This window comes from Cinclus cinclus, chromosome 8 (genome assembly GCF_963662255.1).
Source record: "Cinclus cinclus chromosome 8, bCinCin1.1, whole genome shotgun sequence".
Classification (NCBI taxonomy): Eukaryota; Metazoa; Chordata; class Aves; order Passeriformes; family Cinclidae; genus Cinclus; species Cinclus cinclus.
Window position 1 is genome coordinate 5,031,414 of NC_085053.1, and position 18,304 is coordinate 5,049,717.

Genomic DNA, 18,304 nt, shown 5'->3' on the forward strand with positions numbered 1-18,304 from the left:
CCAAGATACTACTTTGGCCACCTGCCTCTGTACTGAAATAAAACCAATCCTAGACTCTTAACTTATATTTAAGCCATTTAAACAGCTGATAGAAAAAAGCCAGGTTAAGTCTAGGACTGTAGGTTTTCACAAATCACCAGCAGCCTTAAGGCTGCTGTCTGACCAAGGGCCACTAAAAGCTCCCTCCTGAAGTATTTTTATCCTTTGAATTTTTATGTTCCTAAAAATATATTTAAAATACTGTTTCATCCAAAGTATTAGTTTTGTTAATAAAATGCAGTTTTTATTGTCATTGTCGACAGTGAGCACAGGGAGGAGTTGAAAAGTATGAAGGGCCCAGACTGAAAGAGAAGTGAATTTTGTTCCTGTCTGAATTTTGTGCCATTTTTACCCTGGATAAAGCCCTCTGTGCCACAGTTCCCTTTTTTGTTTGTTGGATGGGATAAGATGCTTCTTTGGCACTCCCAGAGATCTCTGTCTGCCCATTTACAGCATTTCTGGTATCTGTGTTATTTTCTCTCCTTTCCACATAGGTAGAAGGGCTTTGCTAAAAGTTCCTATAATGCAGATTACACATGCAAGGCTATCTAGAATATATAAAGACATCAGTGTTTATTTTAGGCAGGTGCAGAATGCAGAAGTCAACGGTTGAGTGCTAAGGAAACAATGAGTTTGTTTTCTTTTACATTTATATGAATAATAATTTTTTGTCTTAAGCACATACTGAGATTAATATACTTAAAATTCAGAATAGTAGTTGTCCTACTTAAAGTGAAATTCTTGTAAGACCTGAAAATTCTACCCTAAGGATAATTCCACAAATACATGAAGTTTGTTGTGTGTTTACCAAGTAACAGCTGGAAAATATTGTAACACTATGCAGTTACTGCTTCTAGATTTCCAATTCTTAAAGCATTTAATTATTAATATCTCCCTAAATTGTTTAAAACAATTTTAAAATGTATCAAATATTAACCACTTTCTAAAAAAAGCAGCCTAATGTTCTGTATTTCTGACAGCCTTGATTTTTAAATACTACTCTCATGAATTTGTGGCTTGGGGAGTTACAAGCTGTACTCAAAAGCCTGTTAACAGGGGATCCATATGAAACTGTAGTAACACTGGCTTAATGCCAATTTTACAATAGTAATTGAAAGAATATACACTACTATGAAATAATTAAACTATTATTGAGTCACCATTAAGATAATCTTTAATTTCTAGTAGGAGAATGTTTATAATATATATCAAATATAGATATGCTGTGATGTATGTGAATAGCAGAATTTTTATTTCTGGTCATTGCAGAGTTGTTCAGAATTAACAGACTTTTGTCTTTTTCTGGTGAAGAAATACTTAGTTTGAAAAGAAATACAGTATGTGTCAAATTTCCAGCTGAGCCTGAAGTAGCTTGATAAAAACTATAGAAAATTTATTTCTGGTAGTGTCAGAGAGACTGTGGGAGAAGGTCTGCAGTCTCAAGAGTTACTTGGAGGGAAGGACACTCAGCATGTTTTACCTTCAAGGCCTTTACCATACTTTGTATGCTTAGCACTCAGTTTTGATTTAGGGATGGATATTTACTGCTGGGGTGGCTCAGATAACTTTGGACTGCAATTTAAACAACTAAAATGACATTGCTTAGGAAAGCAAAACTAATCCTATTATTTAATTAACAGAAAGTGAATTAATATGTACTGTTAAGTTTCCAACCTGTCACAGTTGGAATTGCCAATAACAGCATCAAAAGTTAGAACATACCCAGCCTCTTGCCCCTGCAGCCTTGAAACACATTCTTAGCTCAATGCTCCATAGCTGGCAGTGTCCAAGGCCAGGTTGTGCTTGAAGTTGGGCTTGAAGCAGCCTGGGATAGTGGGAGGTGTCCCTGCCCATGGCAAGGGCTGGGACTGGCTGAACTGTAAGGTCCCTCCAACCCAAAGCATTCCATGATTCTATGATTCCCCCAGCACAAGGCACAATAACCACATCAGAGCCTGTTGTGCTTCCCTAACTGTGGGGTGTAAGGAGTTTCTAGCGCTGTACTTCTCTGGAATGCTCTGTGTTAAGCATTGTTTTTTAAAGAAGGCCCAGCAGCTTCTTCCACTCACCTGTGGAGCACTTAAGGAAAAAAAGAACAAAACAATTAATAAGAGAGTATTGAGCAGCTGAGGCTGAAGTGAGGCTTCAGCAGGGCTCCTGTCCTGGTGAAGACGGGATCACATCAGCCTGTGGGAGAATGAGGATCTCTTACAGTCCAGGACAATGGATCCTGCCTGCTTGGCCTAATGTTCTTCACATATAACTGCCTCCAAATCTTGCTTTTATGTCTTCAGCTTGTTCCTGAGACTAAATATCTGTGTATATATATATATATGTATAGTTACGTGTTGTTGTTTGTTTGTTTTCTCTCCTTTCCACATGGTTTGGGGCTCTGGATCATGTCACATGAGCAGACATTAATGAATGTGAACAAGTGCCTAAACCCTGTGCACTTCACTGCACCAACACCCCCGGCAGCTTCAAGTGTTTCTGTCCACCTGGGCAACAGTTACTGGGTGATGGGAAATCTTGCGCTGGATTGGAGAGGGTGCCAAATTCGGGTGCCTATTACAGTAGCTCTAACTATGCTCAGTTCTCCCCTGGGAGAGACAACCAACAACTGCAGCACTATTACAGGCACTCCTCAAATCTCTACAGCTCCTTCTCAGAGTATAGGAACAGCAGAATACCTTTCTCCAGGACTAGAAGGAACCTTAGAGAAACTTGTCCTGAAGGCTATGAGGCAAGAAATGCCAGATGTGTAGGTAAATGTCAGTCCTATCTATGCAACTCTGTTTTGGGCCTTATTCTTAGGTTGCTGTGTGATATATACCATGGGCTGAGGGTTTGTGGTGCTGGAGTTGTGTTTTCTATTACCCTGGTCAACATTCAGAGGGTTCTGCATGTTCTGGTCTCAGCTGTCTTGGCTGACATTGTAGCAAAAATGTTCTCAAACCTCCTTATAACCTCTTGTTTTAATTGTGCTACTTGTTACTTGTTTGCAAAGTATTTACCTCTGTTATTCTCTTTCTCCTGATCATGGTAGCTCACCTTGGTGCATCTTCTCACACTTCAGAAACCACCAGTAGCCCCAGTCTAGTCACAGTGCTTCTGTCAGACTCCCATTGGCAGCAGTAATCTGTGTCAGAAAGGTTTGGAATAAACATTTTAGTTTACACTGGGGTCAGTGGCACTGACACTGCCACAGGACTGTCAGTCACTGTCACATAGGCAACAGGCACATAAGCTTTTAAATAATTATTATCTTATAAATAATAATAATAATATTGTAACCCCTTTTCTTACATAAAATAATTATTATTATTTTATGTAAGAAAAGGGCTTGCAATATAATTCAGCAAGCATGGAGAAGACATCAAGCCTTGTATTTAAGCTACAAAGAGGTTTCAGCAGTCATATCCATGTGGGTTGTTACAGTGTAGGAGTTTAACTGATAGACCTAGGAATACAATTCTCACTGAGAGAAGGGTTTGTTTCAAATTTGGATCTTCATCCCAGCTTCCAGCTGGAATTAGTTGATGTGCCATGAATATTAATAATACTAATATTCCATGAAACCTAAATTTCATTGAATAAATATTTTAAGAATACTGCTTGGTATGAAAAATACCCGCAAATGATGCTTTTGTTAAATAAAGTTCTTTCAATAGGCAACCATCAGGATTTGCTAACAGCACAGAGGTTTGCAGTCACATCTGTTTCTCCTCTCTCTTTGCATTTTGATGTAATGCAACCCCTGTCAGTCAGAGGGGAATCAAAGACCTTCCTTCCACTGATCTAACCATGCAAGTCTGAACTCCTTCACAAGATTACTACTATCCTGAACTAGGCAGGTGTTTCAAAAGCCATTATAATTATATATTATCTCTGTCTAAATCATGCTAATGTGCTTTGAAAACTTCACATGATGGGGTCTGGTACTGGTACTTCTGTATTTGAGAGGGAGTTTAAAAAAAAAAAGAAGAGCATTTAGTGACAGTCTTCCCAGCTACTGAGCCTAATTCATCCCTGTGGCACGGGCAAGGTCAGTTTAAAAAGGAAACGGCTTTGCCTGAGGAGGGAGTGACTGTAAGGAAGATTGTCCCGGCAATAGGGCTTCCTCTGGTGAGATAATGAGTCCAGGCGTTCCCTAAGCATGTTGCTAAACACGTGATTGATTATCAGGCAGCTCAAATTGCTTTGGGGACAGGACTGTGTTTGTATGACCCGTCAGAGGACACAGGTGGCACATGCCCCTTTCTCCCAGAGCTCTGTCTCAGGACTGGTCTCCTCAGCTGTAACATCTGTCACAGCTGCTCTTCACCAAAGAGAGGAGCCCCACAAAGCTGGCTTCAGTGCCTGCAGAGTTACAAGGAATGGCACAGGTAAGGGGAGAGGACACTCTAGACTTAGATATTCAATCCCATCAGAAAAAAGATCCAGACAACTCCCACCAGCTCTGTCCATACACTTGCAGTACATAAACAGGGGAGAAGTAGCTGTGTTCACAGCAGGCTCAGGGAATGCTGAGGTGTTGGTGCTTCTCTCCGCAGACATCGATGAGTGTGAGAGCAGAGACACGTGTCAGCACGAGTGCAGGAACAGCCTGGGCAGCTTCCAGTGTGCCTGTCCCTCGGGATACCGTCTTATGGCCAACGGCAAAACCTGCCAAGGTATGGAGAGCCTTCCCTGCAGTGCTCAGGGCCAGGTCTGCAAAGAAGCCAGACACAACCCAGGCCCAGCACATGGCTAAGCCACTCCTCTGAATTGACTATTTGAGAGTGAGCATTCAAAATTTCGAGTTTTAGAGGTTTTTATATTCCACACTTGTTTCATAAAACATCAGGAAACTAGACAATTGCAACTTCTAATTCTCAGCAGTTCCCCTGTAACCTCCCATTACACATTGAGCTCCAAGCTCTAGGGTCAAACACAGACACATTCTGGGCTCTGTTCAGCCTTCATCCACTTTGGTTTCACCCTTTAATTTTTTTTACAAGTAGTTGATCCCTTGCATGTTTTTTTATCCAGATATTGATGAGTGTCTTGAAGAGAACATAAATTGTGGGTCAAATCAGATGTGTTTCAACATGAGAGGAAGCTACCAGTGCATAGACACTCCTTGTCCACCCAACTACCAGCGAGAGCCACATTCTGGGTATGTTTTATTCTCAGCCCCTTCTCACCTGCCCCAAGCTCAGCTCCTCAACCTGTGCTTATTAAAGAAGAAAATTTAAGTTTGCCTGATGCTAGTAGAGCTCACAGTAGCTAAAGGTAAAGCATTGACATTGGAGATCATAGAGTCAGAGAGTCCTGGGATGGTTTGGGTTAGAAGGAACCTTAACGGAACATCCAGTTCCACCCTCTGCCATGGTCGGGGACACCTTCCACTAGCCCAGGTTACTCCAAGCCCTGTCCAGCCTTGCCTTGGACAGTTCCAGGGATGGGGGCAACCACAGCTTCTCTGGGCACCCTGTGCCACTGCCTCAAGTGTTAGGAAAAATTCCTTCCTAACATCTAATCTGAATCTCTCTAATGGCCTGACTTGCCATCAGCTTCAAAGCATCAGATGCATTGTTTTAGTCATGCTAAGTTCCTGTTAAGCTTTGTTATTTCCCTATTTTGGGGAAAAAAAATCCATATTGATTTCTTTTAATCTTTCAGTATCCTGAAAGAAATGTAGCTTGTTTCATAGTCAGAAACCATCTTTTGGGATCAAACTCAACTGGAATGACATCTACACTGTCATGGAGGTCATGTCCTTTGACCTCCATTAGCACTGGCAAACTGCACTAGCAAAGATTTCATGTTTTAACTTCTGATTAATAAAAGTAAGTTTTATTCTGCCCTTCATTCCAAATTGTTTATTTAATGACCTAACAGACACAAACCTCAAATGCTGGCCAGAACATTTTAAACTAGGTCTTTCCATTCTAATGTTTAAGAGCACCGTCACTAAAACTTAGCCCATGGATATCAATGACATCAGTGTAGCCAACATCTTTTTGAAACGATCCTGTTGAGGCAAATACAGACATTAAACTGGGCCGCAGTTCTGAAGGAACAAAGGATGAAGAGTGCATGAACACTTCTAGAGAAGTTTTAATCTGCAACAGGGTAAACAGGGGAACGAATTCTTCTCTAAGATTTATTCCAGTACTTAAGATACTGTGCCTTCTCTCTGGGCTAAAGTCTTCTGCTTCTTCCTAGATTCTGTCTCAAAAGCTGCCCTGCCAACGACCTGGAGTGTGACCTAAGCACCTACGCCCTGGAGTACAAGCTGCTGTCGCTGCCCTTCGGCATCGCTGCGGGGCAGGATCTCATCCGGCTGGTGGCCTACACTCACGACCAAGTCATGCACCCCAGGACCACCTTCCTGATGGCGGACGAGGACCCTGCCGTGCCGTTTGCCCTGAGGGACGAGAACTGGAAGGGGGTGGTGTTCACCACGCGGGCGCTGCGGGAGCCCCGGACATACCGCATGGGGGTGCGGGCCCTGTCCTACGGCGCCGACGGCAGCGTCGAGTACCGCACCACCTTCATCGTCTACATCGCCGTGTCCGCCTTCCCCTACTGAGCACCAGCCCTGCAGCGAGCTCGCAGCTCAACCTCACTCCCCAGGGTGCTACTGCTTCCACTGCCTGCCCCCAGTGGGGAACCACTGCACTTCAAAGGGTGCTATGCTCTTTTCTCCTCCCCCGCTTCGCGGAGGCTGCTCTCTAGTTCCGTTGTTCCAACTCTAAGAGGAAGATCCGTGGCTTTAAGGACCTGTTACGACTTGCTTTATTTATTACACTGGAATAAATTTTCCACAGTATGTTCTGAAAACTAGCAGAGAAATCCATGTAGTCTAAGCAGTAAGTGAGGAGCAGCCTCCACTGAAAGTAACTGAAGAAAATAAATCCATAATTTCAAGTGGTCTACATATTTTAAAGGTTGCTAAGTGATTTAAATTTTATATCTATTAGATTTTTTTCCTTATCAGTTACCCAATAGAATTAGGGCTGTGCTATACTGTGTTGTGTGCTTGAACCCACCAAATGCCACAGTGCCCAAGGGTTGCAAATGCTGAAACAAATAACATTAAAGTTTGTTTGCAGCTAACGAATTTATAGAAGAATTTGGAACTGGTACCTTTGGTTTCCATGCAAGTCTAGAGATGTTGCTATTTTTTGGAAGGAAAAGCCAAAATGGCAGCTTCTACTTTATAGAGCAGGTATTTTATAACTTGTTTTTACTCTACCATTCTGGTATAGCCCTTTATTTAACCCAAACCCATATCCGCTGCCATACTCCCAGCTCAGTACATGGTCTGGGGTTTTACGCACATGGAACATTTTTCTCCAAAGGTGATGTAAGTTTGGTTCAATAATGTCAATACACTGTACACAAGTAATTTTGCCAAGATGTATTCTATTTTTATGGACATGTATATATGTGGTTTTTCCTATGTGTATTTTCTATGCAGTATCTCAAGAGTGTTTTACAATTAAGTTTGCATAAAAGGACAATGGAAGTACAATGAAAATAATCAAAATAAAGGTTCCCATCACCTTTGAAACTGCTGGGAGTTTTATCTTTGAAGAAATTCCATTCCTAAAACTCTCGCCCTAAGTGCCAAGGAAAAATGCAGAAGGTATCATGCCCAGCAAACCAGGGAGCAGCTCCAGCTCTTATCCCTCTTCCTGGCACTCTGGGGTAGTAAGAGATAATTACCAGCTTTAAAGTAGATTTTTAGCCACAAGGACAAATTGTCTCCCAGTAGAATTTTGTCTCTATTCTTGTATATTACTAACTAACTTTAGACATCTCCACTTGTTGTCCCCATGTTTTTTCTTCCCTTTCCAGTGCACCAAGTGAAGTAGTTCTGCAAAACAAGGATGACTTAAAATTACTTTGAACTTTATACAAATTTATCTGAGTTACAGACTTCAGACTGAACAGGTTTGCTTCTCGGAAACCTGACTTGAAAAATAAATGCAGCTCAAAGAAGACAAATCCCATGAAAAAGACACGAGGAAAGGAGAAGTGAGAGTAAGTTAAAATAGGTACAGTCAGTTGCACCTCAATGTCTTTTAGGGATGAGAATCAGACTGGAAGTGATGTCCTTAAGGGAATCTAATTCCACTCCCAGAATACAAATATTTCCACTCTTGACATATTTTGTGAGAAGGGAAAAAAATACGAACAGAGTTGACAGCCTTTAAAAGGCCAATCTGATCTTAAGTAATAGTCACCAGATAGAAGCCACATACAGCCATGGCTCCAAGTTTGCCTTCTCATCCAGGCTTTCCAGGAAGAGCTGCTTGTCCCTTTGGAAAGTGTTCCTTATCCTGAGATGATGCCAGGACTGAGGGACTAAGTGAGATGTGGGTCACTCTAAGTGTGGTGGTTTTCACTCAGGGACTCAGATGGGAAGTGCTGAGTAAAGGACACCTTGTGCCATGGCTTTCTCTTCTTTGTACATCTTAAGCTGTGTTACATATTTCTGTGATATTAAAAAGGTAGCAAGTGTGTTGAATTACATCTCTGGGCACCTGTACCTGCTCTACTACCTCCATAGGCTACCTGGCCCTGTAGCTTACAGACTGTAAAATCTGCTGTTTATCATTAGTTTTCCTGATTTAACTTGAGAGGCAAGGGGCAGGGTAGTACCTGTTTATGTGCCCACAGGAACTTGGATGTTTGCTAAAGATTAAAAATCCTGCTTTCATATATCCAAATTTTAAATACAACAAATATTCTGCTGTGTTTATTACCACTTTGAATAAGGCTGCCCAAACTTTAGATGCAATTTTCAGTGTCTCAGGGCTATACAGTCACTTTGTCTGAGCCTTTCTATTAGTCTGCAGCAATAATTTGCACAGTTAAAGGTTCATTTCCATCACATAAAAGAATGATATGGTCACCACATCATTTGTCACAAAACTTTTTGCAAATGCCTTCCTTCACAAACAGCTAACTCTCAATAACAGAGTTAACTAAGAGCCGTATGTGAGAATGTTCTTACTTAAAAGACACCACACCACCAGAAAAATAGTACTTATAGAATGAGGGGAGGTCTCAGGGAGAGCAATTAATGAACAGTTAATACTCCCCTGCTACCTTGGGCATGTGCTTACCTTCCTTCTGAGCAAGCCTCCTGTTCCCACTGCTTATTGGATTTTCTGGAGCAGCATTTTCTCCTGGCCCGTTTATCCTTGAAACACTGTCCTGTGCCACAGGCTCCTGCCTCTGTTCCTGGCCCTCACCTCTGTGCAAACATAGCAACATTTCATTAGCTACACTAATTAACTACACTATTGGGACCAAACACACCCAGTCAAGGAATGTGTTCATAGGGGTGATTTCAGAGTGACATCTGGTGGCATCTCAGCAGCTGGACACAGGTGTCCTGAGGCTTACCTCCCAGTGGGCACACCTTGGATCCAGCCACCAGCTTGCTGCAGCAGTGCCCAGAGTACTCAGCCCACGCCTGTATTCCAGGAAAACTAAATCCCAGCCTTTGCCAGAGCACAACCAGATTCACTCTTCCTCTCAAAAAAAAAAAAATCCTGTCTTGGTACAGCCTAAAGGATACTACCTGTTAAATACAGCCCTTTGCAAAAACCTGTGTGATTCCTTCCAAATCTATGGTCTAGGAAAGGAGTGAGGCAGGAAAAGGAGTTCAGGGATGAAACCAGGGTCGACTGGGGCCAGAAAGGATGGAAAATTCACAACCAGCCTCTGTTAAAGGTGACTGATGCCCTAATGCTAACCCCACCACAGCATCAGGTTTCTGTGTCTCACACCCACCATACAAGGCAGGTGTTCAGGAACCAGAGGCAGGTAAGGAATGCCCGTCACACCTTCTGTAGCGATCCAGTTTGCCAACTCCTGGAGAGAGGAAATGCGCTGGGGTTTTGTTTTCCTTCACGCACTGGCTGAAGTAAAAAGCTACTGCATGAGTACAGTAATGAGTCTGTGCTGGATGTACAGCACTACTGTGGGCTAAAGTGAAAACATGTCAACAAAGACCAGAGCAGCTGTGCCTGACTGGGAAACGTCCACTTCCAAGTCAGATCCAGACAGTGGGTGCGAAACCAAGCCAGCTGCTGAGTAATGCGGCCATCACTGCCCACATCGACGGGGCACTTACAGGCAGGACACTGCTCCTGGGGTCCAGGGGGAGTTCTGGTACCCTTTGACTTCACAGGCGTTTCTAGTTCTGGCAGCTCAAATCCAAGGCTGCTGCCAATAAAAACTTGGCACAGTGCAACAGTTGAAATCCATGGGTTATTTTACGAGAATGGAATCCCAGTGCCTGTCCCGCCGTCGCACATGGGTGGGAGCAGGACACAGCACTGGCTGTGGGATCCCCTGGCCAGGGTGCAGAGGAGGCACCTGGCACATTTCCCCTTAGCTCTGTCAGGATATGGGATGTACAAATGTGTGGATGGGCGAGAGTTGCTGGGCAGTGCTGTGCTTTGTTTCTGTGGAGAATCCTGTGGACAGATAGGGCTCCTCCAGCCTTGTGATCTTTGGCCTCAGCTCCAGTGGAGAGCTTTGATTCAGCCCAAAAACAAACACTGCCATCGCTCAGCACCACAATGAAGTCTGAAACCTAAAGAACCCTCTTTACCAACTTCCATTAGTGCTGGAGAGTCTGAATGGCTTAAGTGCAGCTCTGTTTCCTAGGGAAAACCAGAGACATATTCAGCTCTTGAACATGCAGAAGTTCCTTATTCGTGCAGAGGTGCTGCTCCACAGGGACTACAAGAACTCTTAGTGAATGATTTCATTTACCCCTTGTAACCCTAGGCAGACTGCAAGGCACAGGCCTCTGGGTGTGAGCTGGGGCAGCAAGGAAACACCAGAGAGTGCCAGCTGACGGCCAGAGTTAAATGGGTCTTGAGGCATCACATCTCCAGCAGCACTGCACTAATCATCTCAACATCCAAGCAGTGCATCCAGCCAGGCCCTCTGAATGAGGTTCAATGTGATCCCTAACTGGCTGCAGATTTTTATAAACACATCTGCATGTCTGGACACACAGCACAACTCCATTCACTTCTCAGATCATTGGGTTCAGTGTTCACATCTTCAGTGCACGACTGATGCCAGATTATTCTTCTTTGATAAGTTTAGTGTTAGAAAGGGAAGCAAAGGAGACTTGCTTACAGATAAAGGCATATGGATAAAAAAAAGATGCTCTACAGCACTAACATAGCTTCAAATTAAAATTTATGAATAGCTAAATAATGGGGGCATCACAAACATGACCAAAGCAAAGGTATGTTCAGATTACAGAGCAAAGGTTAAGAAGTGCTCTGAAGGAATGCTGTGCAAGGAGAAGAGAATCTATTCTTTTTCACTGTATGCAAGCACTGCATATCTCCTGTAGTTCTGGATAGCTTAAGTAGTCTTGCAATGCAGTGAGATGCAGCTGGCTTCCTTATTAATAACTTCTCATTGCTAAAGACTGAGACAAGCTCCCCCACACACCTTTTAACAGCTTACTGCACAGCAGTCACACAAATCAAGTCTTGCCCTCCTGTTCAATCACAAGAAGTGTCTCAAGGACTCCACTCATAGAGAACACCTGAGAGGTATGAAGAGATCTGCACTGCACAGCCCATAATTCGAGCAAGGCCAGACTCTTGCTATGCAAAACTGTAGCAGAACCACTGGAAAACATAAAGTTGTATGCAAAAGCTTAAAAAATGAATGTATCTAATTTGGGGTCTCCAGAGGCAAATCCCATCAGCATACCTGAAGTAAAGATTCCCATAAGTATTCTCTATAACCACTGTCCCTGCTAAACACAGTGGCACATAAAAAAGCCCAGTTCCAAACAGCTTCAAGATTCCTTCACAGGATTTTATCTGCCTTATCTCTGGAATCTGCTGGTGTAGATGTAAAAAATGAGGTTTACTAATCTGGGAGAATAATGAATTCCCAAATACCACAGGAACAACTGGAGTGTGCCAACTCTTCACATGAAGCAGGCAAAGGAACAAGACTTCCCCATGTCTGGAGAGGAAAATGCAGAGTTCTCTGGTGCCACTGCATGACTGACTGATATGGAAGAAGCAAAAACAACATGAGAAAACAATATTAAAACACAACTGATGAGACTGCAGGAGCCCCAGTGATATGCAGGGGAGGACAAAGCTTCCTTGCACCAGAACCAGACTGTTTCTGTTGAGACATCCTAGCAGTTCTCATGCTTGAGATCTTACAGGAAAAAGATGGGCTGAAAAAATCTGAAAAAAACCATCACTCCTTCAATTTCTCTTCTACTTAAAAGAACTGGACTTTAAATATAAACCTTGTAAATAACTCTGATTGCATCAAATTTATTCATCCTTCCTCATCTGTCTGAGAACAGAATTAGCTCACCAGTATTCACTCTTTACCAATCCTTCAGGCCAACCTGCTTTTCTCAGCTGCTGTGGCCTTGTTGAAAAGGAAATATTGGTGGTTTTCTTACTGGTTGCTCTGCAATGCTGTCAGTGATGCAGAGACTGATAGAGAACCTCAAGTTGGGTGTAACCCTGCAAAGCCTGTGCCAAAATATTACCGCTAACGTTTCAGAGCTCATGTTTTGAAAAATTTTTGGATGCATAAACAATGTTGTCCTTTAACAGATGAGTCTCTAAGACAGAAGTGGTTTGTGTTCACCAGCCCAAATGCACAGAGAGGTAATATCATGGTGTTTTTACTACCTGTAGTAGCTTTACTACAGACAAGCAAAGAGCCATCAGCAATTACCAAAAAGCCACATCTAATGAAAGCCAAACCTCGCCAATAATAATAACCTTGCCAAAAAACTCCAACCACCTTCAAACTGAGCACCTCAGCTAATCAAAACTCTCTTAATCACAGAAGAGGTCTCAGCAGATACTACCAGTAATAGGAAAAGTTAAGTTTTACTTAGAGCTGATGTAACTGAAATGGTCCTGATACAGATTTGAAAATGATAAACAGGACAGAAGGGCCCAGTGCAAAATGAATGACCACAGCATAAACACACCAACTGAGCAGCTAATGAAAACAAGCTAAACTTAGCTGAGAATCAGCTTTTTGGAGAAGTAAAGCTGTTTTTTGGGCAGTCAGGTTCAGCAGTGAAATTCAGCTCCTCCAGATTAGCCTGTTTATAAAGCCCTGCTGCTTATCTAAACAAAGCACACAGCACTGGTTTTGCTCCCTTCTTGTGTGCTAGAAAGGAATTAATAGAAAATAATGATCACCAAATCTCCAGCCTGATACAGGAATTTAAACCAGTCATGCTGAAGTCTGAGACATTTTCATGATTTAGAGGCATGTGCGTAAATTGCCCATTTCTACAAGTTTTTGCAGTTTTTGACAGAGTTCTTTGACCACCTAAAGCTAAGCTGAGAAGAACATGGTGGATGTTTGTTCCACTTGGCAAACCCCAAACTCTCACACTTTTCTGTCATCATTTGTGCTTTTCAACAAATGCTTCTGATACTCAGATACACATGCAGACAACATCTTCAAATAAGGTATCTGGTCCCAATTACACTGAAATCAAAGTCTGAGCTTTATGTACCTGAGCATCAACTTCTTAGCCACCTCTCAATGACAGCAATAACCTTTCCTCTCACTACAGCAAATTCTCCCCCACCCTCCACAATAACTCTGAGTACTGATACAAAGACCTTGATCTTAGTCTACAAACACAAGCAGCTACTTCTTTCCTTTCAAGTCCTCTTCAGCCTGTCTTTACTGCCAGGAATCAGCCTCACTACGCTTCCAGATGTGTTTGCTTTTCCTCTCAAATTGGCCTTTTTTTCCTTGGCAGGAGTTTGCTCTTTGCACAGAAAGACTGCACTTTGCTCTTTCAACCCTTTCTCCAGAGTACTCCTCTGTTGGAGTGTCATTAGAGGGGTAAATATAACAAAGATAGTGAAATGCGCAACTACAGGAAAGGAGTCCAACACCATTTTCTGTATAGGTTATCTAAAAAATTCATTCTGGAAGCTATTAAACACCTTCCAATATAACATCACGTTGGTAAACAGCACTTTCATAATGATTTCCCTTACGAGAGGGTTGGTTATTGATCTGTTTCTTCCAGTTTTACAAACTCTCTCCAGATAAACTCTACTCCATTACAGACAAAGGTGTGTGTGCTTGGATTTTAGGACCTGTTCCACAATGTGCTCCTGAGGGAAGAACAGGGAGCAGCTCTGGCTCACAGTCTTATATATTATCTTACAAGGAATGCACTGGTGCCACACCAAAACCCGTGATGGAGATGTATTCTCAAATGTATGAACATTGCTACAAAAAAACCCGGGGTTTTACCTGGCAGGATTGGCTGGAGGAGCCCTTGTTGCTCCATGGAAGGGGACAGTGACAGAGTAGTGGTGCCACACGATGAACCCACTGGCATCAGAAGACTTGGACTGCAGGTGGCCCAATGAGACTTGCCATGAATATCACATGTTGCCACGAGCACTTGAAGGTTTCAAATGCTGGTGACAGAAACAATTCCCTAGGTCAGAGATGTCCATGAACACGAGTGACTCAGCAGTACCAAACCCCCAGGAGACACAGACAGACCTGTGGTATATTTTAACCAGAAAGGGCATCCACGGACACCAGGTCATGTTTACTTTCACCATGGATGTATGGATTTAGTTCAAGTGGGAGCTGTCAACAACTCCTGACAACATGCTGAGCAGCTACCTCCAGTACTTACCACTGCACCCTCAAGCCCACAGCACACTGGGACAGCTTCAAAACAGAAGCCAGAATCAGAGCCTGTATTTGCTGAAACAGTGGACAGGTATTTTTTAAAATGTAATTGGGATTTCATTCTTTTGTTTTGGTTTTTCTTAAGCTATCAGAACACAGAGCAACAAAAAGCTCTGCTACTTAGCAATGAAGCCTGCAATTACAGGTTTGAGCTTAGTTCTGAACTTCTGAGATGAAATTCCATTTTTTTCAGTGTTGTCTCCAGCACAAAAGGAATACGTACTTTTAGCATTTATAAGACTGTTGGCAGAAATAAGAATATATTCATTAACTTAATCAAATTAATTAATTAATAAAACGAGAGTTAATGTTCTTGCACAGAGATGGAAAAAGCTTCCTACAGATACCTGAACAAAGCATTGCCTACATGCCATGAATTCTTATTTTTTATTAGTTACTATACATTTTCACCTGGAGTATTATATCCTGTGTCCCTGTATTCCAAATGAGCTGTAGATCCTCTTTGAGAAAGACTGACCTGAAAAATAACTAATGCTATTGCCTGAAAGGTCACAGGTTAGACAGCCCTCTTCTACTGATAGATGTTCTCAGAACACAGATTTCAGACTAAATCTGTTGCATTGTAACAACAACAAAATGAAATATTTTGTGAGTTATAATTTCTGTGTCTGTAGCAAAACTGATATGACAGTTATTCAGTCAATTTTCTACTCCATTTTTCCACAGACAGATTTTGTAAGTAAAGATAATCTTTGTTTGCATTTACCTATTATGCAGTGGTTGTTCATTTTTAAGGTGTTCTGGTCCTGTATTAAATGCATTTACTTTAATAAGATGAGCAACAGTACTTGTAAATCAGAACATCTGGAAATGCTGCAACTTGCCAGACAGTCTTGTGTAAGAGTAACCACTCCAAATAAATGTTACTTGCAATGCTCCTCAATATTATGCCAGATAAAGTGATTATAAAAATGAAAAAAGCATAAAAGGATAGGAGTAACATCATATCCCTGAAATCATCATGAAGTGTCCATATTTTCTGACGTTCACATGAATCACAAGCAAACTACTGTCCTGGCAGGACCCAAAGGTCCCAGAAGGGGAACATGCATGATGTTCACAGGGGGAAAAAAAGGAAAGAGAAAAATAGAGCAAAACCTACAGATTATCATGTTCTATGGACAACTTAATTGTTCAAGGAAGTGTTCATAGATTAATTGAGACAATTAAGGGTGACACTTTTGAATTAAACTGCTTTGAATAAATGCAGAGTTGGAATGCACTTCAAAAGAACATCATCATGATCTTATTTATCATTAGGCCAATACCAGTATTTCCTTTCATTAAAACATAAAGTATAAGGTTATAAGGAGGAACTAATGGCAAATATCTATACTTTCTCACTCTTCACTATTTAATCATATGATCTTGCTACAAACTCAGAAAGCTGCTTTTATATCATCTTGCATTAACCTAAAGGAGTGTTTCAGAGAGATCATCTTTGTCATTGAGATATGTTTAAATTTTAGCTTTTGTTTCCAAACTGGGCTAAAAGGCAAACTAGTACTGTGATCAAAATGCTCTAACAGGAACTACAATTGTCTATTTAAACATTGCTCCTGTCACTAAAAACACCCAAAGCAAACCACCGGTTGGGAAGCTGTTGAGCAGCAGGAATTAATATTTTTCACAATTTTATTCACAGAAAGCTGCAGATGCTACACACCTTATCTTTTACAGCTACTGGAGTTATTTTTCTGATTCTTATTCTCATCAAAATTTGCCTAAATTTCACAGTTAGCAAGAGAAACCAATAATTGAATGACGGAGCTCACAGGCTTGGAAGGACGTATTTCAGAAGGGTGACTGAGGCCTTCTCCCCTCTCACCCCAAGCTACTGAAAAAGCAGAAATTACCCTAGCAGAGGACGGACTGAAGTAAAATATTGGAGCCATTGGCAGTTGCTCTGCAGCACCAGGAAGCTGGGAAATGAGTGTTGTTGCCTCTCCATTAATTATAAAATGGCAAGGTTTTACTGGATGCCCAAAGAAGACTCCCACAGACTGCTGTGATAGATGACTTAGTAAATGGAAATACATCAGATCTGTTTACAGTGAAGTAATGTCTCCAGAATAACTGTTCCTGCTCTACTGTCTTACAGCAAGAGCCTTCCAAAATCACCTCAGGTTCCTCCTACAGCCTCAGCTTCACTGCACTCCTACAGCAATGCAGACTGAGAGGGCAGCCAGGGAGGGACACCAGGAAGGAAATCGTCCCACCAAGATCCTTCTCTCACCTCATTCAAAAATGCATCCAACTCCAGCTTAAAACTCATTGGTCAGCAGGCTGTTCCCAAGTCTCAGTGATAAAATGCTTAAGAAGCTTGTTCTAATTTCCCGCAATCTTACTCACAGAGTTCTTAAAATTATTGGACTTTGGATACTTTAGCTAAAGGTTTTATTAAACGAAAGGTTCAGATAATCTTCTTCCTCTTGGTCCCCCAGATCCTAATGGCCTGGAGGTATTTACGCATAGAAATCAAAGCCCTTCTTTGCTAGAATTAACAAACTCAACTCCTCTGTGCTTTCCTCTTGCATCTTTCCATTACTTTATTTATTATTGCAGCCTCTTCTCATTTGTCTTACTTTCAGTAACTTGTGCTCAGGCAGCCAAAGCTGCTCACAGTATCCTGTATCAGTCTAAAAATATTAATCAAGCCCCAAGGTCTTTGCCTGAATCCAGGCACCTGAATTTCTGAACTGTGCTGGTCTAAATGTCACCAGAAGAGTTTGGACAGTGTGTTCACAATAATGGGGGAGTTTTATCTGGCCACACAGTGAAGTTCACTGAGTAACCCGAGCCTTTAGGAGCAGAGCACCAGGGCGTTGCCATGAGGTAACACAGAGTCATCAGCCCCAGCCAGAGCCCTGGAACAGAATGTTACGAATATAACATCAGCCTGAAAATGGTGCCAAACTTCTGCAATCCTTGCAAATTCCACAGCCATCTCCCCCATCCCTCAGGATTCCCAAAGACAAAAACACTTAAACCTATCTGCAGGCAGGGAGGGCTATTCCCAGCCCTCCATGAGTGAGCATTCCAGGCAGTGCCTGCTGCCCACGGCCTGGTAACTGCTCACTGACGCCAAATCCTCCTTCTGCTCTCCCGTCCTGTGTCTGCAGCCTAGCCCATTCCCATCAAGGCCCCGCTGGCCAAACAGACCAGCACATCATCTGCACCAACACCGAGGGCCTCACGGAGTGCCCAGAGCCTCTCAGCCTCTGCTTACGCCTTCCAGCGCCTCCCTGACCTTCACTGCCCGGGTTCAACTTGCCTCCTGCTAAGTTCTCATCAATGCCATGTTTAAAATTCACCTGAACCATCCCCATTTATCACTGGATCTAATAATGCAGCTGGTTAAAACACAAGGCTACCCCTGGCACCGTGCACCCTCCTGTATTTCAGTAAACTTGAGGTGAAACAAAAGGGCTTATCCCATATGGACACCACTATAAACCAGGATAGTCCAATAACAGTG

The 18,304-nt window shown here is 42.4% G+C and overlaps 1 protein-coding gene across 1 annotated transcript in view; it reads left to right on the forward strand.

Moving 5' to 3' along the window:
- HMCN1 (hemicentin 1) overlaps window positions 1-6,616 on the forward strand; it is a 162,797-nt gene extending 156,181 nt beyond the window's left edge. The window contains exons 104-107 of the mRNA XM_062497861.1: window positions 2,454-2,804; window positions 4,593-4,712; window positions 5,071-5,197; window positions 6,250-6,616. Of these exons, the coding sequence (XP_062353845.1) occupies window positions 2,454-2,804; window positions 4,593-4,712; window positions 5,071-5,197; window positions 6,250-6,616 (965 nt within the window). The remainder of the gene's footprint in view (window positions 1-2,453; window positions 2,805-4,592; window positions 4,713-5,070; window positions 5,198-6,249) is intronic.
- The last annotated feature ends 11,688 nt before the right edge of the window (window positions 6,617-18,304 follow it).